General features: G+C 41.8%; 4 protein-coding genes across 4 annotated transcripts in view; 1 reads left to right on the plus strand and 3 right to left on the minus strand.

Annotated features, from left to right (window-relative positions):
• sytl5 (synaptotagmin-like 5) overlaps positions 1–9544 on the minus strand; it is a 32644-nt gene extending 23100 nt beyond the window's left edge. Inside the window, exon 1 of the mRNA XM_033987331.2 lies at positions 9442–9544. The gene's annotated coding sequence lies outside the window, so the exon portion shown is untranslated. The remainder of the gene's footprint in view (positions 1–9441) is intronic.
• Positions 9545–12023: 2479 nt separating this feature from the next.
• Positions 12024–13543, plus strand: LOC117389315 (dynein light chain Tctex-type 3-like). The gene is made up of 5 exons (XM_033986967.2): positions 12024–12166; positions 12435–12476; positions 12547–12670; positions 12841–12918; positions 13394–13543. Exons 1-5 carry the CDS (start codon positions 12140–12142, stop codon positions 13465–13467), a joined length of 345 nt encoding a protein of 114 aa, XP_033842858.1. The 5' UTR covers positions 12024–12139; the 3' UTR covers positions 13468–13543.
• On the minus strand, positions 13499–20215 carry xk (X-linked Kx blood group (McLeod syndrome)). The gene is made up of 3 exons (XM_033987349.2): positions 19797–20215; positions 16939–17201; positions 13499–16485 (listed from the first exon to the last, which is right to left on the minus strand). The coding sequence occupies exons 1-3, from the start codon at positions 20039–20041 to the stop codon at positions 15563–15565; spliced, it is 1431 nt and encodes a 476-aa protein (XP_033843240.1). The 5' UTR covers positions 20042–20215; the 3' UTR covers positions 13499–15562.
• LOC117389464 (lanC-like protein 3) lies at positions 17123–25965 on the minus strand. Its single transcript, XM_033987150.2, has 6 exons — positions 25355–25965; positions 24622–24745; positions 23240–23437; positions 22541–22748; positions 22038–22229; positions 17123–17201 (listed from the first exon to the last, which is right to left on the minus strand). The coding sequence occupies exons 1-5, from the start codon at positions 25886–25888 to the stop codon at positions 22070–22072; spliced, it is 1224 nt and encodes a 407-aa protein (XP_033843041.1). The 5' UTR covers positions 25889–25965; the 3' UTR covers positions 17123–17201; positions 22038–22069.
• Positions 25966–27847: the final 1882 nt, after the last annotated feature.

Consider the following 27847-nt stretch of genomic DNA (forward strand, 5'->3'; position numbering starts at 1 on the left):
TCTTCCATCACTGTTTGCTCACTCACTATTTAGGTATACAGTTTTAAAGTTTAAATAGGTTAATATTTTTACAGCCTAAAGTAGTCGTCACTTGCAATCACCATCATGCAATACTTTGGGGTGAAGTTTGTTACAAATTCATTAAAAAAACAATTTCTTTCTCAGCCTGTTAATATTGTGCAAATTAAGACTCACCAACAAACTGCGCAAATCCAAACAATAATTGAGTAAAAATGTGAAAACTTGCTTGTCAAAGATATAAAAAAAAGAAGCTAGCATTGCTAAATTATCAAGTAAAAAGTCTATAGTAAAAACAAATTAAAAAAATTATGTAAAAAAGTTGACTAAACTCGCTATATATCTTTCAAACAAGTGTATAAGGGGATGTATCTTTACTTTAGTGATGACTGTTACACTCCATTCATGTTCGGTGCAATAGCTGAACATTTAAGGCTCGTTTTAGGACGTTTCTTGTGGTCTGCTATGTACAATGTGATTATCGCCTGGGATAACTGAAACATTTTTAAACTGAGCTAATTTAATATTCTCTCTTAGGAGGTGATGAACATGACGTACCAGTCCAAGTGGAATATCTCCTCTCCTATATCAATGAACTGTTGACCCTCCAGTCTTCCTCCTTCTCTCTGACGCTCAAAAACATTCAGCCCTTGGGGAAAAGAGCATATCTGGAGCAATACACTAACGTCCCTGTCCTTACTGCCCGTGTCTCTGTCAGTCAAACCCGTACCTGCCACGTCACATCAGCGTCATATTGTTGGATTTCACACAGCGCTGTCTGTCAATCACGATCCAATTTGAAACCTTAATGACTTCCACAGCCACAGAGTTAATGAAGCATCGTCCGGGGGCTGATAACAGGAGCCCGCCTCTTTCCCGCACAAATACAACCTCCTGACGTTGTGAGGAAGAGAAGGAGGAAGAAGAAGAGGAGGAGAGGTGAACATGTCACTCTCAAGAATATCTCAAGGGTTTATTTCAATCACGCAAAGAAAGATTGAAAACTGTCACACATACTTGGAATGCACATCTCTAGAAAATGAGAGAAGTAGAAGGCAAAAATCTTTATTACAACGGTACAATGCTGAAGTTTGATAAAGATGTCATTTTCTGAAACTTGACTTTTATTTTGCCTTATATGTCTGCAAACACTGAACACCTGGCGTTATTATGTGGTTTGTTTTTGATGTCTCACTTGAAACATGAATGCATTAGGGGCCTTCCATGAAAATTTTATAAAAAATGGAACATAACTTTGCATCTTATCTTGCTTAGTTAGCACATAAACTTTCTGGTAAAGTATGCACTATTTTTAGCAAACAGAATTGCTGTTAGCCCTATGCAGATTCACAGAGTAGGCTGCAGACTTTATATATTATTATTAGATTGCTTAGCTACTTTTACTAACTGATATTATTCCCTTTGTGTCAGACACACATAATTATAGCATAATTATCACATAAAACTACAAGTGTTTCTTCCAATTCAGTTTGACTTGCTGTTTATTATGCCTATGGGAAAATCTCACTCCTACTCCACTTGAGCCCAAATGCTTTGCTTCCAAAAAGTACAAGGGTTTATTTTGGTCAAATCAACTGCATACACTTTATGTGACTCACAAAGCACATTTTCAACAGAAACATTAACATCTGACCTGATTAATACAAGAGAGTTTGGGGAGTTTAAAAGTGTGTGATATATTTGATATTTGATTCACTTGACAAATTCGCTGTATCTATTTCTCTTCAAAATAATCCCACTGCTTTTTAGTGAAATTTGAACAGTTTTGCAAATTAGCCTTGGCCTTAACACTGTGATACCTGCATCACATTACTGAATTGTTAATCTATGTTTGTTGTATTTGTCCCTGTTCCAATGAACAATAAAAAAAAAATCCCATACATTTTAGAACATGTTTGTATTTTAGCTTTTTTTTTTTTTTAAATCAAGAGGTATTTTGTTGTTTAAACTGTATCACCTAAATAAATGGAGTCAAATTGATAACTTATATGACCAATGCCATCCTTCTAGTCTGGCATATCTAGCTCTACTTATGTATGAAAACAGAACGCCTGTCTGAGAGTGAACAAACAGAGACAGTTGTTTCTTGGCGTGGTGTATTTGACTTCCATCATTGTTTAAAGCGTTTCCTCCTCATCCATGACTACCACTGAAACCACAGCCCTGTCACTACACATGTGTCAGGTCCCTGTGGAGCCATCAGCAGTAATGACCTGCCCGGGCTTTCGGAGCGCCTGCAGCACTCGATGGAGCAGAAAATCAGAAAACAAGAGAACAGGCCTGACAGCTACCCCCCCGTCAGAGGTCTCACAGCATTTGGGGCTACAAAGCTGTTTGTCCATTAAATCCTAGATTGTTTCTTATTCACCTGGGAATGATGGAAAAAGTAGTGCAAATGACAAGAGAACTGATACCCAGACACTAAGCGATACCACAAAGGAAAGTAGATATTCGTTTGAACATGTATTGATACTGTATAAATAAATAAACAGGACTAAGTAGGATCTTTCCTGTCTAGTTTCTGAATGATCTTAATCATTATCAGAACTAGTGTAAGACCCACAGAAAAAGGAGTGGACTAAGAGAGTGAGACCTCACCCATACTGTTTGGCTCCTGTCCAATGAAGCTCATCGAGGGCAGCAGTTATAGCGGCAAATCTGAAACTGTGTTTCATATTTAGAATTCCAATCGCGAGTATCATAGAAACCAAACAGCCAATCCAGAGCGAGACTGTAATGCCCCTTCGCTGGTTTAGCTGCAATAAATTAATAGCAGAATGAAAAACTTTAGCACTTAGTTTGCATTAATTCAATCTCGCCAAGAAATAAAATAAAACATTTATAAAATCCCAGTAGTGCAAAGAAAATGTACACATGATACATTTTGACACCAAAAAAATCTTGTTCCAACTCCCATATGCTGAATGATAAGTCGATATAGTTCTGATGACAGGCCTACTTGCTTTTTTACAAAACAAGAGGACTCACTGAATAATACTCCATTATGGTCGCCTTGCGGGAACAGCCTAAATCCAATTCCCAATTCTTAAATATGTCATCTTTTTACTCTCTTTAAACTTTGGTTGAAGGATTAAAAGAAAAGAACAAGCTATTCTCAATAAGACCCAACGCAGGGTTCTATGGTACATTTACAAGCAGAATTTTATAATTTTGTTAAACTTGAGATGATAAGAAAATGTCAATCATGTGTATTTTTATACTCATAATTAATTTGTTGCATTACAGTCGCGTAGAAACACTGTGTTCCCAGGCACTAAAAGATAATAAATTATATTATAAAATCATCTTATTTTTCTCTTTGAATAAAAGTACAACTGAAAAACAGCTTTGTCCTGAAATAGCAGCCTGTAACCTTGCATAGGAAATCACAGACCATCCAATCAACAAATTAACTATTTTCCTTAAATAACCCAGCATTCCAGTGTTCAAAGCCTGGTTGTGTGATTCATTATGCTTGCGTCAGCTAATGTAATTAATTAGGACTGAATGCTTCTAATAAGAGGAGAGGGGAGCTATCACTGTCACATGCACTTTGAAAATGACGTCAGTAAATGAGTAAACACAAGCTTTGTTGAGTTAAGCTTTGATTATCCTGCATGTGGAATCTGACTGGCTTTGTGTCTCAGGAGTCTTACTATAGAAGTCATAGGAAGGAGGGTTTTTTCATCACATGGATCTTATTAACCCAGTTTCAGGGCTAGCCTATGCTTTGAGGGATGTGGGGGTTAACGCTCCTCTCTCCTCCTCTCTCTCCGCCTGATACAACTGAATATTTCATACTGCACATTTGTGTTTAACCGCAGCTCCAATGCATTGTACTGCTACTACTGAGTCTTAATGGTACAAAGAAGGGAATCCTCCATCTCTGTAGTTAAGCTATTAGAGCAGCTAGTCTAAGTCAAGTGCGTATAAGGCTGTGCAATTCATCTCAATTAAAACTAAAGTTGCAAGTTGCTCTGTAGTTTATACCTCAACAAACAGAACCGTACTGTTGTTCTTGTATTGGTTTAACAGGTCACATAACAGTCTTATCTCAAAAATGAATGTTCCTGGATGTGTTTAAAATGTGTTTGTTTTTAAGACAAATCACACTTAGATGTTTTTCCACCCCCGGCACTGTTATAGAAGGATTATTTTAAAATACTGTGTCCAACGTAACACCACACTGAAAATGTATTAAATGCAATATCAATGTAAAGTGCGTCTCAAACCAAGAAGAAGAAACAATTTGACGAAGTATCACCAACTAAACCAGGTCTATAACTGGACTGTTCCAAGTCTAAAAACTACAGCTAAACCCGGTGTAAAGCAGGACTAAACTATGACTACAGGACCTCTAAACAAGCGCAAACTGAAAGGACAAGAATGTGAATAAAATTTACTCTAAAATAAACAAACACTAGTTCTTTGTGTACCACCAGAAGGATCAGTGGTGCTTTGTGAAAATACATGTTTGTCCAGTTACAGCGTTCAAAGTTCCAGTTTTGCTTTTTTCTGTTTGTGATGATTCACAGCGGCCAGCGAGCTATAATATTTCCTTTCACAGTCAAAGTATATTTGTACAGTGCAGACAGTCGTTTAAATAGAGTAAATTCAACCTGGAAAACCTAACTCTCTGCTCACATCTACTCACTGCCTCTCCAGAGTTTACCTGCTCCTCAGCCTTCATCACCTCACTCCTATTACTCCTCCCACACCTCCTCTTCATCCACCACCCCGTCTGCCCTGTTTAAACCTCCATCTCAGACACAAACGCACGACCGCTACAGCTAGTGCCTCACCTCAGCCTCACCTCGACCATCTCCAGAGTCCAGACCCAGGGGGAAGACACCTCCTAAACGTCGTCTAACTGGCCAGGCCTTTCATCGCAGTGTCTTCTGAGTTCTGCCAAAGACAACTCCTTCGACAAAGCCTACTAATACTTTTTCTTTCATGCCCATCTACGTCTTTCTACGCTGAAATAACAAAAACACATGTAAAAAGCCTCCATTGCTGTACCCCCACTTGTGAATGGCTTTGGGGAGAACAGTATGTGAACCGTAGTCTAGTGCACTGAACTCAGGACATAACAGCCATAAACTTTGAAACTGGGACTTTTTAATTGGCCACTGATTCATCGTAAGCCCCTTAGCAGATTTAAAAGTGCTTTATTAGGAGCTTATGTCTAATTTATGCTCCTCGTAAGAACCACAATTAAACATGCTCCAATGGACCCCCTCTATGTCACATGTTACTCTGTTGAACACGAGCCCTGGCCAAATCACGTAATAATGAGTGAAATTGATTGTAATGACAGTTTTAGTCCCTCTTCACTGGAGATTATGTTATTACTATCGATGGGTGATTAGAACGGGCCAGGACACAATGTGGATATATGCTTTGGAGTAGAGGACGTACTCAGCTGATTTGAGAGCTACGATGTTTATTTCAGGAGTAACTAAGTAAGAAACCATGTAAATTAGCTTTAGTTTGTCAAAAATAAAGCAAATGGCCCACATAGAAGTCTTATTGTTTGAATCTAAAATGCAGGACAAAAGCAGTTCTTTGTCTTTTCTTCTTACAATGTGAAATTACAGACTGTGTTCCACCCCGCACACACATTCGGTGAAAACAGCAGCTCATAATTGTGGGTACAAACATCCAAACAATCAATGCAATGAATTACCAAAATGATTCTGCCAGGCATTCGCAATCAGGTTCACAATGAGACAGCAGAGAGAATAATGGTTACAGGTGTGACTGCCGGTCTAATCTGACAGTGTAGAGAAAACAAAAAAGCACAGTGAAAACCAGAAATGAGCAGAAACGCATTTAAAAGAGACCAAATTTTGAAGTGCGATCTATTGCTGAAGTAAATATAAATGATAAACGATGATACTAAAACCAAACCATAAAGCAGAATTATCCTCAAAAAAGTGTTTTAAGTAAATAAATAACAAAATGCAATGCTTAAATAGTGAGTTTGTGTCTATAATGAGTCATAGAAGGTCATAATTTTACCTTCTACACATCAAATCTCATCGTGGTACAGAAAATTAACCACATATTTCTCACTAGTACAAAGAAAAACGTGAAAAAGTCCCACGATAAACATTGTTACATCTGTATTGGACATTAACTCAATATAGTATTTATCGTAACAGGCCTAAAAAGAGCAACAAAATGCTCCAAGAAACAAGAAACTAAGAAGAGTGTATATTGTTACAAGTATGAACTCTCTAAACTTCCGTCTACAATAATCAGCTTTAATTATATGTCATTTTCAAATACATCATTGTCTCTACTTTCAAAGGCCAAGAACACGATAACCTTTGCACATATTGGGTTACATATAATGAGTAGGATAATGATGAAAAAAGGCCTAGTTAAGTCACACCTCAACAATTATTAACGTTTCTTGTTACAAAAACGATCCCAATTAGTGTCACATTGTCTGCTGCTGTATATTAGTGGACAAGTACATACAGTATTATTATACACAAAACTAATAGCAATTGTTGGCACTGGCTTTAGCAGCTCTTCTTTCTTCAGAGGTGAGCTTTTATTTCCTAAAGACACTAATTAGTCTACGTGAGAGATCATCAGTAAATGTCAATGGTAAGTGGCCATTATCCAGGATGTACATTTACCTGCAGTCTATAGGACAGCTCCTACTCTCGTTACAAACAAGCTCTGATATCGGACAAAACTTCTCACTCTCAGATGGAAAATGTATTATTTATTTTTATTTTTTACTTGACTCGAGTCGGTCCACAAGAAGAAAAACACACTGCCAGCTAAGACACAGCTTTACTTTGATTCTTCAAAATAGAAAGTGGCAAATGAGTGATGAGTGAAAATGACTGAATTACATCGACATACTTAAAGACGACGTATTGTGCTTCTAACATAATGATCTAACGGTGTCATAGATCATAAATACATATTCTGGGATAGATTATAACTGTATATAATTATAATCTATGACACAATTTTAAATCGCAATAAAACGACTTAACATGAGAAAACAAGCCTGCTGAGAGAAAACTGTCGTGCCATAAACATCATCACAAAGAAGTTGTCGACCACCGCTATACGTTGTCGAATCTAATGTGTATCACCGTTTAATAAAATAAAATTGGAGAATGTACCAAAGTAAGTACAGAGCAGTGGCTGTGAAAACAAGAGTTGAGTGGCAAAATGACGTCTTGAAAATAAGCAATCAAAGGTTGCTCAAACAAGCACAAGTCACACCAAATATAATTTTAGGGGAGTAAATGATGAGGGGAAACAGCTGTAATACGGTCAGAGGCTCTGAAAAGGCAACTTTGCATAATAGGCCCACTTTAAGGAACAAGACTTTTAACTTATCTCATACATATTTGTGTTATAACTGTTTGATATTTGCTGCTGACTTTTCTGACTCCTCAAAGCTCATGCCGAAAGCCACACTGTTAAAGAATGAAATGGTGCTGTCAGTACTGCGCACCGGCCTGACCTACACTGCTACACCCCTGCGTCTGATCGTGTTAGGGGATCAGTGAGCGATCCATACTCCTCTCAGTCAATTCTCCTGGCGCCTGCTCTAAATTACGTTTCTGTTTTTAAGGTTGTGCTTTTCCCTCCCTTCTCTGCAGAGCTGCACATCAGGCTGCGTCTGTGATCGAATGGGGGCTGCCTTTGGGGCGATAGAGCTGAATACTAAATGTCCATGCAGCGTGCACAAGAGTGCAATGACAGCGCTCAGTGAGTGGGTGGGAGGCAGGGAAACCCCGCACAAGCTCCGCTGACTGATACAATGATGCAGTGGTCATCATGTTCATAATCCTATTGTTGAGTCTCATAGAGATACACTGCTGTTAATCTGCAAAAATAACAAGCTGCAAAGGGCTTTATTTGGGATGGTGCCAATGGGATATACCTCTGTCAAGCAGCTGTCATGGGAATTCATGGTTTCTACAGATGCATGATACTAGTGCTCTCTCGTCTCGGTTGGGTCCTATAAGATCTTAATACTGCGAGACTGCACCCCTCTGAGCTGCTGCTGTCTGTCCGCCCGCACGCTCCAACATAAGGGAATCCCTGCAATCCTGGCTCCCTCCGCCCGCGTTCATTCATTCAGACATTTACTCTGTCTCCAGCCCCTGGCTATAATGCTGCACAAGGAGCGCGCTTATCATTAAGGAGGCAGTATCCCGCCCATGACGAAACAGCCCCAGCAAATACAGCACCTACTGTCATGATATGCTAAATAAGCCATTTTATAGAGCACTAGTTCATAGAATACATTCCTGGGTTCTACCTTCCTCAATAATATGATAATACAGCACATATATACATGTATTAAGCATAGGTTTCAATGTAGTTTTATATGAAATGATCATGCATAGCAACATGCCCTCCTTCACTCCCACGACATGAGTGGATCTCTCTGTGTAATAGAGGTGAGTAAACAGTTAGTTTGGAAATGGCACCTGCAAACTTCATAAATGACTCATTGCAGTTGCAACACAGGTCCTCACGCACCAACCAGGGACCCGACGACACGCCAAATCCAATTTACACATGTAACCTTCTATGGCACAAAGCAGCGATGTGTAATGATGAGTAACACAAAAGTGCTTCTGTCACAGAGACAGATGGTACTTACATGTAATACAATTTACTCAAGTCTCAAAATACAAACACAACACAGACAGACCCTATAATTAATGAGTGAAAACATGTTTATTTAGCCTCTGATCCATTTCCTAGATAGATGCAAGTCCTGGGGCAGCTTAAAGGTCCTGCCTGAAGCTCACAGCTCAGCCCTCTTTCAAAGGGCTCACTTTCTTTATCAGAAACTTCAAATGGATGCTACTCTTCAGAGCCTGTCAGACCTGAGCAGCAGCGTCACTCAAATAGGAAATTCCCCTTATGGCTAAGATGCAGTCAGAGAAAGCACCGAGTGTACAAAGAAAGATCTACCTGCAGATATGAAGCACCATCAGCTCACAGCAGGGGAATACCACAACCTAAACAAAGCCATACAAGCTCCATAATCAGAACATACAAGTTCACACAAGGTCACCATTTTGGACGCACTACACACTGACCCTTCAAAAAGTTAATCAAGTCTTTATTCTGTGGTGGTACACCTTAAGTTGTAGTCTGTCGGGGAAGGCATGCACGAGAAGGAGGAAGGGAAATTAACGTTTTGCTGCATTGCACCTGCTCAAAGCGCTCTAACTTTGGCTGAAAGGCGCGGGGGAGTCACGTCCCATGATGACCACAGGGTATATCCTGCTGTCGTGCAGAACATACAACCCTCAATATACACAAAAAGAGCAAACAAACACGACAGAGCGGCGGCGGCTCTGCCACACGCGCTGTACGCGGCCGTAGTACTGTCCGGTGTCTTACCTCTGATCACAGACAGTCGTGAGGAGCAGCACCGGGACCACGACGACTCCCTGTCCACGGGACGCACCGCTCAATGCACGCGCGGAGCTGCCTCGGCAACATCTGAACGCGGAGATCCACAGGCGGCAGGAGGGTGTTCCCGACGCGAGGGGGCGTGGTGTGTCTGTGAAGAGTAGGGAGAGGGAGGGAGGGAGGGAGAGAGGGGAACACTGAGGGAGAGAGAGACTGAGGGAGAGAGAGGGAGGGAGAGAGGGAGAGGGAGGGGAACACTGAGGGAGAGAGAGACTGAGGGAGAGAGGGAGGGAGAGAGGGAGGGGAACACTGAGGGAGGGGGAGACTGAGGGAGAGAGAGACTGAGGGAGAGAGGGAGGGAGAGAGGGAGGGAGAGAGGGAGAGAGGGGAACACTGAGGGAGGGGGAGAGAGGGAGAGAGGGAGGGGAACACTGAGGGAGAGAGAGACTGAGGGAGAGAGAGACTGAGGGAGAGAGAGGGAGAGAGAGAAAGGGAGGAGAACACTGAGGGAGAGAGAGACTGAGGGAGAGAGAGGGAGAGAGAGAGGGAGGAGAACACTGAGGGAGAGAGAGACTGAGGGAGAGGGAGGGAGAGAGGGAGAGGAACACTGAGGGAGAGAGGGAGACTGAGGGAGAGAGGAGAGGGAAGGAGAGAGAGAGACTGAGGGAGACTGAGGGAGAGAGAGAGGAAGGGAGAGAGGGAGACTGAGGGAAAGAGGGAGAGAGGGAGGGAGAGAGGAAGGGCGAGAGAGAGGAAGAGAGGGGGGGCGAGAGAGAGGGGAACACTAAGGGAGAGAGAGACTGAGGGAGAGAGGGAGGGCGAGAGACTGAGAGAGGGACACTGAGGGAGACTGAGGGAGACAGAGAGAGAGAGGGAGGGAGAGAGAGAGAGGGAGGGAGAGAGAGAGGGTGAGAGAGAGGAAGAGAGGGAGGGCGAGAGAGAGGAAGAGAGGGGGGGTGAGAGAGAGGGGAACACTAAGGGAGAGAGAGACTGAGGGAGAGAGGAAGAGGGAGGGCTAGAGACTGAGAAAGGGACACTGAGGGAGACTGAGGGAGAGAGGGACACTGAGGGAAAGAGAGGGAAGGAGGGAGGGAGGGAGACTGAGGGAGGGAGAAAGAGTGCAAGGGAGGGAGAGAGGGAGACAGGGAGAGAGAGGGAGAGAGAGACACTGAGGGGGAGAGGGAGAGAAAGAGAGGGAGAGAGGGACACTGAGGGAGAGAGAGAGAAAGAGGGAGGGAGGGAGACTGTTGGAGAAAGGGAAACGGAGAGAGAGGGAGACTCAAAAGAGAGAGAGGGGAACACTGAGGGAGAAAGAGAGGGAAATGGAGGGAGAGAGAAAAGAAGAGAGAGAGAAAGGGAGAGAGAGGAAGGGAGAGAGAGAGAAAAATGGAGAGATATAGTGAGAGAGAAACGGAGAGAGAGAGGGAGACTGAAAAGAGGGAGAGAGGGGGATGTTGAGAGAGAGAGGGAAAACGAAGAGAGAGAGAAAAGAAGGGAGAGAGAAAGTGAGTGAGAAACAGAGAGAGACAGAACGAGAGAGAAGGGAGGGGAGAGAGGGAGACGCTGAGAGAAAGGGACGCAGAGGGGGAGAGAGAAAGAGAGAGAGACAGAGAGGGAGGGAGGGAGACTGAAGGGGAGGGAGAGAGGGGGAAAGGGAGAGAGAGGGGGAAAGGGAGAGAGAGGGAGAAAGGGAGACTGAGGGAGAGGGAAATGGAGAGGGGGGAGACAGAGAGAGGGAGGAGGGAGACTGAGGGAGAGATGGAAACGAAGAGAGAGAGATAATGAGGAGAGTGAGAGGAACACTGAGGGATAGATGTAGAGAGAGAGGGAAACGGAGAAACGGAGAGAGAGAAAATAAGAAAGAGAGAGAGAACGAGAGAGAGAAAATGAGAGAGGGAAACGGAGAGAGAGAGAGACCCACACCAGAGACTCAGCCACTTAAGTAAATTAATAATACGAATTCCACCTCTAATCATGTCTGTCGTTTTACTTTGTAATGGTTAAAATAGGATTAGCATTGAGTTAAGGTCACTGCTTCCCCAGACGCAAACATAATCTAACATGCCATTCTTTAAGCGTTTTATGATCCTATAATCCACATAACTTGACCCACTCATCTTTATAACTTCTGCCAGTCTTTAATCGTTTTGAGCGGCCACATGGTTATCCTGCTGTTTGTGACGACGTGAGTCTATAATCAAAATAAATACTAGGATGGCAATGACACCACGCCCACTCACTAAACAATATAGAGAAAAACAAACATTAATTTACCATGGAAGTTTATGTTCATCATGCTGCTGTGCTGGAGTACTCATTTTGTCCACACGAGGGCAGTATGAACCAATTTTTGGCTCTACATGTGCCAAATCAGATTCATACAGTACAAAGTGATATGGCCGGATTCATTTAAATCTTAATCATTGGCAGAAGTTCATGTGCTAGTGGAAAGAAATAACCCACATTTTGATTTGGGAAAACCTTCTGTCTATGTGAGAAAAAAAACAAAAACAAAAAACCAGCCATAATCATATAATACCAGACGGTGGCAGTAATGAGACTACACGGATGTACTTAAGCGTAAAAAAACAGCAGAAGAAGTTTTGTGTTTTCTTTAACAGAACCAAAAACTGCTCAACAAACACCGGCCCAATCAAACATTACTGGATTTAAAGAAGAGCTGATCATGGAGGAATATAACTCCGGGGAGGAGGTAATTACATATACATGTTTTTCCTTATAATGTCTTGAATCTTGACCATGCAGGTTAACGTTAGAGAAACATGGGAGCTAGCCAAAGAAGCTAAATGCTCCTAGTGTGTAGTGTGTTTCGAGGGTGTGGTTGGAGACGCTTTTTGAGGTTTTACCATTAAAAACTACATCAGAATTTGAAACTGAAGTTGCCACTAATATTACCAAAATTTACTTTTTTAAACATTCATATAGATGGACGTTATCATTCATAATCTTTATTATTGCAGATCCTGTTTAACAGTGATGAGGCCACTGCACCAATTAAAGAGGTAAGTTTTCTCGTAAAAACATGTGATTAAACCTGTTATTTAAAATAAAGACACGGATGCTATTTTTCAGTGTATTGAGGGAGTGATTGGTGGAACAGACTATAACCAGAACAAAATCAACCAGTGGACTGCCAGCATCGTGGAGCGCTGTCTGAACCACTTTGTAAAACAAGGAAGAGCCTTCAAATATATAGGTAAAATTGATTTACGTTTATGATTTTGGTTATGAACATGTTATGCAGTCATTATATGGGGACAGTGGCTCAATAGTAAGAGCAGTCATCCCCCAATTTAAAGGCTGAAGGACTGATTCCTGGTCGGACTGATATGTTATTATTATTAACAGTAGTTTATTTTTTTCCAGTAAACTGCACCATAATGCAGAAGAGTAGTGCCGGTCTTCATACTGCAAACTCGTGCTACTGGGACACTGCCACAGACGGTAAATAGCTATTATCATTGGGGTATAAACAAAATATCTAACTAACTAACATGTAACTAACTCATCTTTTTAACTAAATTACTACCTTTCCTGTAACTCCAGTCCAAAGAGCATAAAATGAAATAGCTCTCAAAGGAATTACTGGAGAAAAACACTATAAAAGTTTGAATACTCATGTTATGAGGACTATTTATGTTTGAGAACTACTAATGTAACTGATTGTACAACATTATGCTCGTTTTCAGACCTGTCTGCTAGTTTTAAATTACAGATTCTAGTTATTTTGAGAATTATTCACCAACTATGCAAAATATTTTTTCAGAAAATGCATGTACCTGAATCAATCAAAGCTAGTGATGTGTGAAATTTATATTCCCGATAGCTTTCTTTAACAACTTGGTCAGCTCTGTACTCAACTAGTCAGTAAAGCTCTGTAGAATAAACTCATGGCCTATCCTGTTGAAATGTGTTTCAGGGAGCTGCACAGTGAGGTGGGAAAACCGCACCATGTACTGTGTGGTCAGTGTCTTTGCCGTTGCAGTGGCGTAACATCACAAGACCTGTTTTTTTTTCCCCCTCCCAAGTTTTATTTTGCCTGAAGCTAGAATTTAAAAAAGGCTCAGAAATAACAAGCACCCTTTTACAAACTGTTGTGGAGAAGACAAAAGACAACATAAAGAGACTATTCAAAAACTTCTTTGTAAGCTCAAGAGTGGACTGATCAGTCAGTGATAGTTCTGACCAAATCATTGCCGTTTCATTCAAGAAAAGAAGATTGGGTAGGTTGGCTTTTTGACTTGAGTAGTAGCAGTTTAAGTTTGGCTGACTGAAATAATTGAATGAAAAAGTTTATTGTTTAGATGCAAATTCCCATTTTCTGTATTTAAATGTTAATATTTGAAGGGTTTTGGCAAAACTGTAAAATGTTAATTTATTGTGGGACCACGGCACTTAATAAAAAGTGTAAGCAACACTCGTCCATACTGCATGAAACATTTTTTTTTACCACTAGATGACAGGAGAAACTAGCCTTAATGACACAGTCTGTAGTTTTTTTTTTATTGACCAAACTGAATGAAGGGCATAAACAGATCACATTTAGGTCGTATTAAGTTACGCAGTGCACCTTTAAACTGCTCAACTGTAGTGGTGAAGGGTATTCCTCCAGTTTGTCTCCATGGAGAGGTTATTGCTTTGCACAAAATGGTCCAAACATTATGCATCATTATGCAACAAGCAGGTAACAAAACCTGTGTTAAGTTACAAGTCAGATCTGTGGAGAGGTAAGTCTCTTTAGAGTAGAATGTATATTTCTCCCAGGCAGGTATTTGAGCAATAAAAACGCCTGGCCTGAAACAAATGATAAATTGATGTGATAATTAATGATAAACAGTACAAAGGAATCAATCTTCTCCATGGAGACAAGCAGTTGGCAGACCCACCACCACAAAAAGTTATAGTCCTAGAAAAAGTAATATTAAGGTTATTTTACTTGGCGTTTTGGGTGACAGGATATGTTGAATCATTGATTTTTAGCAAGGATCGACACATTTTGCTGATATAAATATAAATTTATTTTTGCGTTATTTTAAATGTTTTTATAAATGAGAAATACGTGTGCAATACGTTTTCTTGTGGCTTTTTTTTTTTCTTTGTTAACAAACATCAGAACCTTCGAATTTACATTTGTTAAAGAATGCCTCTCACACACACTGCAGTTAAAGGTTAGCTGAGGCATCAGACATGTGCAGTTGTGTTAAGACCAATGGCACACATAAAAACATTACATTTATGAGTACACATTTCCATCTAGACGTGCAAAAAATGGGTGAGTTGTCCACATGCTTCACACAAAAATGTTTGGTGTTGACTGTACAGGCATATTACATAGAACATCAAGTTAAAATTCTCATTCAGCAAAATTACACCATAGAAGCAGCACATTGTAATGATAAAGCTATTATTTAGACATTTTCTTCAAAAGCTGATTGTTTGCAGCCACTGGCATTAAATACTATTCACTCCAGTTCACTTTGTTCCACACATGCACACCTCCATGCTTAATAGATAATACGATCAGCTTGAACTTGTGGCTCACTGTGATTTTAATAATGCAGCATAAAAGTACAGTGTGTACTGACCCCAAGCTTTTAATTCGCAAAATGATTCAAGTCTGTTAACCTTAACTCTGCACTTGTTCAGCCGTAGCTAGTAAACAAACTAGTTAAGGACACACTTTCTCTTTCCAGGATCAGATGGAAAAAGTATAATATGGCTTCTAATATGGAGATGATGTTAAGAGTAGACTCTGTGATCCACGTGGCACTTAAGAGTTTAAGATGCATGGTTCAATTTTTCACTATAAAACAACCTAAAAATAGTTTTACTAATTTTACATCAGCCATGCTTTATGTTAAAGCAGATAAAGGAACTGAATGAGTGGTGGGCAGTGCAAGTAAATCCAAAATGTATGCAAGGTAAATTGCAGAGTTTTGAAAAACTATTATCTTAATCTGTGCCATTTCGTTCTGCAGTGATCTGTATTTGGAAATATATCCATTCTTGTATTTTTCTTGCATTGTTCAAAGTGGTGCTTTTATTCTGTAGTTTAAATGTGCTTAGTGCTGGTAAATAACTAAAGTATTCATGCATTGCAGGGCTCATTGTAGCCAGCATCGCCATTGACCCCTGTGTCTGTGATAACGGCCATGTCACTAGGACAGTCATAGATGGTGTCGTTGAGAATATCATAGGTTGTATCATTCGGCATATCTTCATACGTGTCACTGGCCCGGTCACTGGGGGGCTCTTTGCAATCAGAGCTGGGGGGCTGGAGGGCAGCTTTACCTGTGGTCCTAATGGGTGATGGAGTCGTGTCGCACATGACACAGAGCACAGAGGAGCAGTCCCAAAGGCCCTGGCTCATACTGGAGGAGAAGAGTCTTCGGCACGGGTGGCAGAACTGATAAAAGACGAGCATGAAGAAGATCCCAATGGCGTATGCTACAAGCAGCTGTAGCACCAGCAGTGGAGCGCAGATGTCATTGTAGAAGTCTGTTCTGAAGATGTACCACAGCAGCAGCAATGAAGCATTCTCCACAAAGCGCAGCATGTAGTAGACAGCCATGCGATACCAGTTCTGTGATTTGTTGATGAGGTCTGGGTCGCACAGTTTAACCTGCACTGCAGACCAACAGAACATGTTGATACCTGCGTAGAGGAAGGTGAGCAGACAAAGCACGATGGTGGTTCCTACTCTGGACAGAGTTTTCTCGATATTCTCAGGGAAAGGAGAGTGGCTCCACCAGAACAGGATCCAAGGGTAGAGGAAGAAAACCAGGAAGTTGAGCAAAACCACGGGCAGCACCCAGAGCTGCAGTACAGAGCTGAACAGCACCAGCACCACCACCCGAGTGGCAATCTCAAAACTCCTCCATAGAAAGATACACATATACGCCAAGGGCCGCACGTCCACTTCATAGTCGTCATATTTGATCTTTATGGCAAGAATATTGCAGCGCAGTGCTCCATATACTATAGACAGTAGGCTGATCACCATTAAAGTTCCTGGAGAGAGAACAGACAAAACCAACTAGTGTGAAATAGAACTGTCAGAGTGAAAAATATCCTAATGCATTCGGACTGAGCTCCAGTTCTTTGGCCTGGTGTCTGACTTTGACCTAATTCAGCTGAAATGTGTAGAGACATATGCTCCCACACAAGCTCTAAGGACCACTGCACTGACTGATCCCAGATCAGCACCAACAACTCTCTTCAGTTACATAATAATACCACATTGACTCATGACAACACTGCCTCTTGTTTCCAATATGTCACTGAGCACTTCAGCCCACATGATAGAGGAGCTGAGGACTGGCACCGGAGGAGGACAGACGCTCACTTTAGCTGGACTGACTCAACTGAAAATAAACAAGTCGACTCCTCACCAGGTTTTGCTTTAAAAAAAATATGATGTGTTTTGTTCCCAGTATATTGCATTATGAAATGTACACATCTCACCTCTGCCAATAGACACACCCCGCTGCAACACACAGATGTAGAGCTGAAGAGTGAGTTGGGGTGCAGATCCGAGGAAAGCCTGGATGACAGAGGTGCGGGCGAAGGCTGCTCTGTGGGTGAACAGTTTGCCTTCCGCCTGCCCCACCTGCCGCTCCACCTCCTCAGACTGCCCCCGGCGCGGCATCTGCTTCTTCCTGGTGATGCTGACATAGGGCTCCTCCACACGGCCCACGCTGCCATAGATGCAGAAGGCCTCCAGACACCTACAGCGCAGAGGCAGCACAAGAGTTCATAAGAGCAAGTATTATATCTCAACTACAACTACATGAACTACATAATATTATCTTCAGAACTGTGACATTTTGGTTTAATGCAATAGAAAAACAGCTAAATGAATAAATGTTTTCACTTGTCCAATGGGGAATTTCACAAATTCACTACAGCATTTGTTTACATAATCATGAAAAACCTAAGTATATCATTCATATTAACACTAAATAAATCGTTCTTCTTAATGAACTAGGGTCGAGGCTAATAAATTTCCAATCACACCCACCCTTACACACTGGGCTTACAATAACTAACTGTTGACGTGTTAAAGCGCTCCCATCTGTCTGACATGAGAACATTACTCAAGTGGAGAGAGAGGAGGAGAGGTCTGCCATGCCGAGCTGCTCTTGGGGCAATGACAGTAAATTACAGGCAAGAAAATTGACGTTACTGGAATACTGAGAACTCATATTTTACTCTCAGGTGCCGAGCCAGCATGAGATTAGAATGAGAATATTATGCTAAAAACAAATTACATGTCTGTTTACAGCAAAGAAATCATGGTGTAATCTGATGCTCACTGAAAGCAAAACAATTAAAGTGCTTGAAGAAGTGAAAACAAACTGCTACTTTGGCCTGACAAAACTCTTATAGCTTCATTGGCTCTGTATTTAGCAGTGCTTTTGTCAAGTGGGGAACAGTTTGTAGTTGGTCAGCATTAAAAGAGCATATCCCTGGGACAGTGTACTTATGGGAGTAGTAAATCTAAAGCACGAAGGCCAGTGGGTAGGTCAGTGTTGTTTTGGCAAAGGAAGAGAGAGGAGAATGGAAACGTGTGTTGTGAGATAAGGAAGCAGCAGTGACATGTGCTATTCTTAGATGGTCCCTTGACTGTCAAAAGTGTGTCCGGGTTTCATTTGTGTGCACACAGGGCCAAGGTCAAGTTGGGTCAAATCTGAAAGAGGAGCCCGAATGTGGAGTGGACCTCCTGGGACAGACATCTCCTCTGGGTGAAAACACACAATGTTGTCACTATACTATAACATATTGCAAATTCTGTTTTGAAGCCAAGCTTATTTCCACTGAATATATTTAATGATAGACTGTTGATTAATCAAGTGCACATTGTTTGGACTGTGCTTGCTTGAAAATATATCACTGAATTGTAACAGCTTAGGGAAGAACTGAGGAAGTTTATAGTAGAATTTCTCAAGATGCACTTCCCACCACCTCTAAAAGCCATTAGTTACTTTAACAGGAAGCATCTTGTATGAAACACAGTAGGCCCATTAGTCCGTAACCTCTGAAACACAATACTGATCCTTTGCTTTGCTTTATTTTGCCACTCAAATATCTTGGTGTTTCAAATATCTTGGTGTTATGATTGATGCCACCTTATCATGGAAACATCATATAGACTACATCTGTAAAAAAACTAAACAAAGACTGTACTTTCTCCGTCGCCTACGATCTTTTGGAGCCACTCGTCAGATCCTCCTACTGTTCTATACGGCTGTTATCCTCAGTGTGCTGCAGTACTGTAATGCTGTGTGGTACAGCTGCTTGTCCACATCAGTAAAGTCTGGACTTAAACACCTGATCAAGATCTGTTCCAAGACTGTGGGTCAGCCATTAGAAGGTCAGTATGAGGCTGCCTATCATAATAACACAATACGACTGGCAAGAAACATCATTTCTGACTCTAACCATGTTTTGAACTGTGAATATGCATTGCTTCCATCTGGGCGACGGTTCAGTGTTCCACGATTTAATAAGGTTAGGCTGAAGCATTCTTTTGTTCATCAGTCAATCCTTAAAATAAACAAGGAGCTTAATCCATAGCTATCAAAGTGCTAGAAAGTGACTTGAATTAATGTTTGTATCGTGTCTGTGTCGCATGTGTGATGTTAATGTGTAGCAACGGAGCCACTGTTTTTATGTGCAAGACAAATTTCAGATCTCTGATCTGACAATAAAGTATTATCTAATCTAATCTAAAACCACTTTGAGATAATAATTTTATTTTTCAGGAATATCAACACTATCCCCTGGTCCCCAGTAATATAGGTTACTAGTTCATGTGGTGTTGACAGGATTAGACTCATGTCTCCTATGGCTGAGGCAGATGGTCCATCCAGGACAGGGCTAAAAGGCAGTTAAAGCAGCTCCAGGGCTCTGTCACCAAAGCTCTCCACAGCTTCATATTATGACTTTATGGGCTTTGAGACAGAGAAGTCATAAATTAATAAGTCACTCCAGACCTTGTGTGGTCATGCCTTAAGTCAGGTGACCTCCTGGACTGGGAATAACCTACTCCAATCAGAAAATGTGAGTCGAGTTAAAATTGGAAACATATTGACAGCTGCATACATTGATCGTGGGCTGTGTGGTCCCTGGTGTGGATGGGTCTCACTCATTTGGAGTTTCACTGCAGCAGGCAGCTGTATGTGCATTATGCATTGTGATGTAGACAAAAGGAAAACACCCACAGCATTTTTGACAGCAGTAAGCGGATTAGGGCCATCAGGTCGGACATGTTTAACGAGAGCCCACGCGTGAACGCGACACCTGTGGACAATGACACTCACCTGACAATGGGTCCCAGCTGCAGAATGTGCAGCAGGAGGATGAGCGGTCTATCCCGGCTCAGGTCTCGGTGGATGAACGTGAGGGTGAGCTGCACGAGCACGGAGGGCACGAGCGTGAAGAGGACCGTGAGCCCCTGCCAGATCCTGTCCCCTGCGGAGCGGTACGTGGAGCTGAGGTACAGCGCGGCTGTGGTCTCGGCAGTGAACAGGGACACCGACACAAAGATGGAGATGGGGAGGCGCATCCTTCACTCACGCCGCCATTTGGGGTCCACCGAGCCCCCCGTGGATGGGACTGCGCTGTGTCGGACACACGCGTCCCCTGCCACCACGGTTCATCCGCGCTGCCTTTATGTCAGCGGGATGTTTTCAGTGAGTGGCTGACCACGGGGGGCGCAACTGAAAATACACTTCAGTGCGCAGGCGCAGGGTCCTGTCTGAGGTTGCACATTTGTCACTTGTCATGGCTGCTGGTTGTGGTCGACGAAGATAAGGGTTTAAGGCCAATAAGTTCATGAACTCAGTCATAGGCCTGTGTCATTCGCCCATCACCTCACCTCGACTTTTTAACACTTTCTCAGAAAAGTCTAAAAAGTTTGATACACTAGTCACAATAAAGGCTACTACAGTATTACATCACATGGCATGCAGATTTATTTCTGTAAATGAAAACCACTGACTCAGGGTTGTGCTGAGACACTTTATTAACATGATTTGCTGTGGACAGTTGTATAACAATTCTGCACATACAGACAGCATAGAAATGTCTCCACAACAGGCACAAAAAAGCACTGGGAAACTGCTTTGGTTTGATATTCACAGACTTTAAACCACTGCCAACCACAATGCCAAAATATTGTCATATTTCATTTATCAGGGATCCAACATGTTTCATGTCCCTTTTACATCAGTAAAGTGGAACTATCCAAACACTGGATGATTTTTAATGTAAGGCCTCATTTTCACAAGAGCTGTGCCGTCTATGCAAAATGTGCTTCACATATTTGGCTTGCAACAATAGCATCTTGAACAGTGAGCTGGAAGAAAAGTGACTCTGAGCATTGAGTTTCACCACAAACCTATTGCACTTATCATTTTACACAGGTTACAAATAGCACAGGGGAAAAGCCCCATATCAAATACAAACATCAACAGACAAAACACAACAGCTGGCTTTTCTCTATTATAGCTAATATCAAACACAACAGGTTTTTCACAATATCTGTTGTCTGGAGTGCACATGTGTTGATCTGGTCTAGTAACTGCCAGACAATTATGATACTATTACTATATCAGGACAATAACTAGCCTAAGTATTCAATGATGTGATTGTGGCATAGGCTGTAGGTGGTGCTGAGCTGGTGAAGAGCTAGAAATACTTTAAAGGCAATATATGGCATTTTCTTGTTTAAATGTTTTGAGATTGGGGACTTCCTTTTGTATTTTATGTGCATGTTTTCTGACCTGAGAGCTTCACCGAGATACAACATTTCACCCCTAGCTGAATACATTTAGTGCAAATAACTACATTGTAATGTCACAGAAATTATTCTTACATTTAACAAGACAACTTTCAACGGTTACATTGAAATTTTCTTTTCCTTAAAACCAACGTGGTCCCTATTTATACTGTGAGAACATTCATAACCATCTCATGTAGACTGGAATGTGTGGACCTTTAATTATAATTGTGATCTGCAGGGCCAAGTATAGGGGTGGTCAAGCCCGTCCACAGAAATTTGGGGGCCCATGGCGGTAAAGCTCACATGGGCGCCCCTCTAATGTAAATTCATAATTAAGAGACAAAGGTTGTGATCTGGGCCCCTAAGATCCTGGAGCCGAGGACAACAGACCCCTTCATTCCCCCCATTAACTCCTCTGGTGGTGGTTGAGTATTTTCAACAATCCCCCCCATTTCACATTTTCCTGTTCTGGCAGAAAATCATTAAAATATTACTTTCATTTTTAGTGATAGATCAACAAACCAGCTCTTCACATCATCTATCACTGTATAATTTTGGGTAATTTGAGTAGCTTTCCCAATAATATTCATATAATATTGACATTCTTAAGCTATTATAGCGGACATTTACAATATCAAATAGCTAGCAGCTCTAAACTGTGCAGTGTTTTTGCTGTTTAAGCAGTAGTTTGCAGTTAGGAAAGCTATCAAGCACCAACATTTAAATCAAGTTACCAAGTTGAGATCCAAATACTAGATAGGACTGAAGAGAAGCCTACTTTTGTATTTTCAGATTGGAGGCAGATATAGTTCACACAAAGACGCTGAAGAGAGGGAACTCCGACTGGTCCGGTTGCAGCAGGTCCACCAAGAAGCAGACGGTCCCAGATAAGCCTTCAAACAAACTGTAAATGCTGATGACCGAGCGCGAGCCTGTCTTAAATTCTTCAGTGTAGATGAACTCTGCAAACCTAGAGAGACAGAACAAATGGTGCCAGCAATCAGTGCATTGACATGGGTGGTAAAAATCACTTGAATAATCAGCTAACACAACAATTTTCAATACTTTGAATACTATTCAATCTTTAACATTTTCTCTGTCTTACTTCTGTCTTTGGCCAAGTAGTTTGCCCCTTTTCATAATTTCCCTGGTCAAAAATAATATAAATATATATAATATATATAATAAAAACAATGCATTGACTACAGTTTGTAGTCTTTGCTTACCACATACAGATTTATTAATTAAAGAATGAAGTTAATGAACAATAAGATGTCTTGCCTCTGAGCACGATAGATGTATTTGGAGTTTCCTGTGAGGCGGTAGAGTAGGAGGAAAACATAAGCGCTGCCTGCCACACCGTGACAGATCCCTGGGCCCTTCTTAAGCAGGCCCTTCTGCCACACCAGTTCCCCACTGCGAATACAAGTGTCCAGGTACTGAGGCTTCTTATTGATGAGATACGCTTTGGCGAAGAGATATGCAACACCTGAAAGGGACACACACACACCTACTTTCAGCTTCAGATCATTTTTGAATGAAATGACCATGGGGACACCTGCAGAATGACATTGATAATATTTAAAATGGGACACCTGGTGGTAACACTGAAAACTTCCATTTCTGTGGTCATTGTGACTCTCAAGGACAAGGACATATCCAAGTAGTATCACTAGAGGGACATGTTTGTGTGCAGACTGGTACACAACACATATGCACTGTCTGCTGACATGTTATACAACACAAATGCACTGGGATAAATGTCTCAAATGAACTAATAGAAATATAATTATATAAAATTATAATTAGGCGAACAGAGGGTGAATGGTGTGTGAACAGTGGCAAAGAGACACACACACCATTGTTGTGCAAATAACTTGAAACATTGGAATCAGAAGTGCATGTTATGTGATATCACTTTCCCAAAAAGATGATCAATTCTGATAGTAAACAAACAATATAATGACATAAGTAGTGTACCAGGTGCTCCGTGGCACCAGTGCACCAGCTCATTCTCCCTCTCGATGATGGCCCCCAGCTCGGCAGGCCAGTTACAGTTCTGCTCCTGGTTCATGAGGAAGTCCACACTCTGCCACACCAGGTCCTTCTCTGCCCCGCTCAGCATGTCCTGGTAACTCAGCAGCATCTGCAGCACAGACGACAGGCCATGGGCCGCACCTGGATAGAGGAGACAGACTGACCTTAACATCCAGGTCTACACACCAAAACCAAGATAGAACTGAGCAAAAGCCCTGCAGCAAGACTCTTGAAGTCTACTCTTCCTGTCACTTACACTAGTCAGATGCAAATGCTCCCAGACCCAACTACTATAAAGGCATGTGACGTCCATAAAAGGCATAGTTTCTGTAGGTCCCATGTGGTTTCCATTGTACATGACATTGTGTAGACGGAACAACTGTCTGCTCTGTTGTGAATCTGATCCAATGACAGATGCTCTTGACTCTGTGGTGTCTGCACTTACATTCACCTCTGAGGCTGCAGTCACTGGACTCTCATCCACAACGTAAGTGTAAAGTAAGTGTAATGGCATACAAGTGTTCTGTGCTGCATACAAAGCTGGACACTTTCAATTTTATTCATGTCATAAAAATGGTTGATATTAAGTTCTCACATATATCCATATTTTAGAATGTGTCTTTAATATTGTAGATAAAAATATAATTGAACCCTTAATTGTCAAAGGTAAGCTTGGTAAAACAGTACATTTTTTCTGAAGTAATGCAGATAATCCAGCTTCCAGAGTGTTTGTCTCCATTTAAAAAAAAGTTCTCAGGATCCTCCCTTGGACAGTTTTCCCTGTTTTCTCCCCCTCCCTTCTGTGTTGTCTGTCTCTCCTCCCACCTGGGCATGGGCTTAGCTGATCTGACAGCTGGCACATCTGGATCCAATTACCCGCCATAAAAGCATTTAACTTTTTCCAAGTTTTTGTGCTATGATTGCTTTGTCCTGTGTCCAGGTGCTTCTGTTTTATTTCTGGAAGCTGCCTGCCTGTCCTCTACCTGTCTGCTCACCTGCCCGCCTGCTTGCTAGCCAGCCCGATACCTACCTGCACTTCTGGACCACCCCAGGCTGATACTTACCAAATTTACTTGATTACTAGACTGGACAATAAACTGTTGCAGTACTTACCAGGTGTGTGCTGATTTTGGGTCCTAAGTAAAATCGTGACAATAGTGCCTTCAAAATGTGGCACATGCAATACAGAGGTGCTCTTTTAATTATATAAATGATGTCTTAGTGATCCTCTTATGGCCAGAGGTGAACTAATCTTAACATCTCTATATATTTCATAATCATAAAGTCAACTTGCGTAACATAAATCGGCTCAAATTTGATCTTACCGAGGTACTCAGTCCCATAATACGAGTACATGAGAGGGAAGGGCTTTCTCTTCCTCCGTGCGTACTGTTTCCCAGACTCGATGATAGCCTGGCAGATGGATTTAATTTGATCTTTGCTGAGGATCTGCAACAAATACTCCTGGTTAGTTTCAGGGTTAATCTCTTTGAAGGACATATAACATTTAACAAAACACAAAGCAAGTTAAGCGATTAGATGAACCATGCAGCAATATCACCACACTTATACTGGATAGGCTTTTTTAAATGTAAAAGTTTTACAACTTACTTTTATATAGGTGAACTATATCATTTTTCTGACCTCACCCCTGCCTGTCTGTCTCCATGGAGATGTAACTGCTTTGCATCGAATATCCCACAGTATGGTATTAAACAGAGACAAACAGGTCAGATCTGTGGAGAGGTAAGCCTGTTGACAGTAAGATTGCATGTTTTTCAAGTCTAAGCAATTAAAATGTCTGACTGAATAAATGCAAGATAATGCTGTAGACTGGAACATTCCAGGCAAAGCTGGAGAACGGCAGGTGGCGCATCCACCCGAAAACTTAAATGGCTGAGAAAATGTTTCCCTCATTGCAACTTGCACTTATGCCACAAACGCTATTGCTTCATAGAAAATATGATATTAACGACCTTGACATGAGGGCCACTTCTTCTCTGAAAACTTTAGCCTAATGATAAAAAGAGCAGTGTTGAAACTTTGTGAGAGTGTTACCTCGATGCCCAGTTTCTGCTTGAGGACCAGAGCCGCGCAGAGGTACCCAGCGCGCCCCACGAACAGCTCATCAGAGCCGCACTCCAGGAAATTGATGGGGGCACACACCTCCCACAGGTTGCGAAATTTAGTCAACGGTTTGACGAAGTCTGCCAAGCCCAGAGCCTTATAGATCAGCGCCGCAACGGCATAGATCCCCGCGCCCCCGAGAAGGAAGGCAGCGCGCATGTTCTTGTCCGGCTCCGTGTCCACATATCTCACAGATATGTCAATGATCTGCTTGGCCGTCTTCAGGTACACGTCCCGCTGCTCCGAAAAGAGCGGGCACTCGCTGACGTGGAAGAGCATGTACGCCACCCCGGCGGGGCCGTCGTACAGCCCGCCGTCGCAGTCGCTGACATCAAGCGGAACCTTCTTGAGAATTTTGTCCACTGTGGAGATTACTGCGGGGATGATGACCTCGGCGCCCTGTCCCGGCAGCAGAGCGCCTTTGTAATCCGCAAATCGGTTGGCGAAGCAGCGGTTGTTCTCCATCACCGTCCGTCACCACGAGCTCAAGGTAACCAAGGATGAGACGCGAGCTGCTCTCATTGCTTGTCCAATCACGTGCGTGTGGAGCTGATTGGCTGTCAGGACAGACGCGCGGTGGCTCTGGAGTCTGGGACGTGCGGCTCAGAGCAGGTTCAATACTTCACTAATGTAGACACATCCAGTCTCCGGCAGAAAACACACACTGTGTGATTTAAGTTAAACACCTTGTCAATTGTGAAATAGCAAAAAAAAAAAAAAAAAAAAAAAGCTTTATGCGTGTTAATCATAGCCAGGACAAGTTTTTGGCCGCTGCAGTTTATATCTCAGACCTTTCTCACGGCTGATCATCGCGTTGTAGCTATTCAGACAGACTCTCTCTTGTAAGTTAAATATCTTGAGTAGCCCTAAATTGTCGAGGGAAGGGTCACCTCATTATTGTACAGGACTTGTCTCCAGCCACACGGCGCAGGCTCAGCCTGGTGCTGTCCGTGGTGCTGAATTGATCACAGATGTGATGCTGCGAGGTGGCGGATAATAATAATAATAATAATAATAATAATAATAATAATAATAATAATACATTATCAAAACAGATATAATAAGTGACAGAGATTACAAAGATCAAATCAGTTACTTTAAAGATAATTTCAGAAATAGGCAACCTTCATGATAAGGGCTGTTCCAGAAAACTTACTGTCTTATTGTTGTTGTTTTGATTCCACAAAGAGGCTCGCTCTCATTCTGTTTTTCTCTGTCACTGCAATCAAAATGAATCTTTGAAACTAAATGGATCATTTTTAAGTATGTCACATTGGTATTAGCCTGTACATATGTATCTTGCTGCTCCAAAATAAATTAAATATTGGTGGCATTTTTGTGTTAATTCACAAGGTTATCACAGAGGAGATTAGACGAGATGCTTTGAACCAAGTTTTCATATGAAATTAGCTTTTAGCTACATTTGTTCAGAAACAGATCATAAAAACTGGATGAAAGCCTTTGAGATAACGTTAAATGTCAGACCACAAACCCCCAAAAAATAGATCAGACAGAAAGAAAAGCAGAGATCATGAATTCTCAATGTTTCATTATAGAGTTGTGGATCTATAACACAGCCTAAAATTAAAAGTGATGTAAAGAAGAGTATTTTGATTAGAAGAGGTTCAATCATTGCCGGTGAAAATCCCATCTCGAGTTAATACTTGAAGGAGCAGAGCAATCAGACCAGGCTTTGGAGTGTGTGCTGTGAGTTGGGGTCTAAAGATTGAATCATGATGAACTTGAACACCATGCTCTTTGAAGATCATTTGTGCCCAATCTTATGCAAACGGCAAACAATTGAGACACATTGCGGGAGATGAAAAAATTACACTCTTTGAAATTATAATGAACAACAGACCAGTCCAGGGGAATCAAAGTGAGGAACTCTGTATGATGCTTTTTTATATATAGGATCATAAAAACATATCATGTCATAACATATAATTTGCATTTATATTATGTTGAGTCCAAGTGGTTTACTCCAATCATACTCAACCTGCCTTGGCTTTAAAGCAATCATCAGTTGGTTGGGAAGTCAATAGCTTTTTGCATGTCAAACTATAATTATAAGAACTTTGAGATGATGAGATTTGTGAGTATTTTAGAAGCAAAACAAACAAACAAACAAAAAAAGATTTAAATTTGATGCAAAGTTTAATGGAGTTGGTCACTTATTGAGGAATGATAACTCTAAACCAGTGGTTCTTAACCTCGGTTCGATCGAACCCTAGGGGTTCGGTGAGTCAGTCTCAGGGGTTCGGCGGAGGTCAAGACATGCACCAGACTCATATGATTTGCAGACTGCCAGTGTCTCCAGAAGCCGGCCGTGTCCCAGTTTGACAAATGCACCCTTCGATGTGCCTATCGAAGTACCCGCCCGACTTAAATGTGCCGTTCTTTGATGAATTGAGACACAGCATG

Source organism: Periophthalmus magnuspinnatus, chromosome 21, assembly GCF_009829125.3.
Source record: "Periophthalmus magnuspinnatus isolate fPerMag1 chromosome 21, fPerMag1.2.pri, whole genome shotgun sequence".
In the NCBI taxonomy this organism is placed as follows: Eukaryota; Metazoa; Chordata; class Actinopteri; order Gobiiformes; family Gobiidae; genus Periophthalmus; species Periophthalmus magnuspinnatus.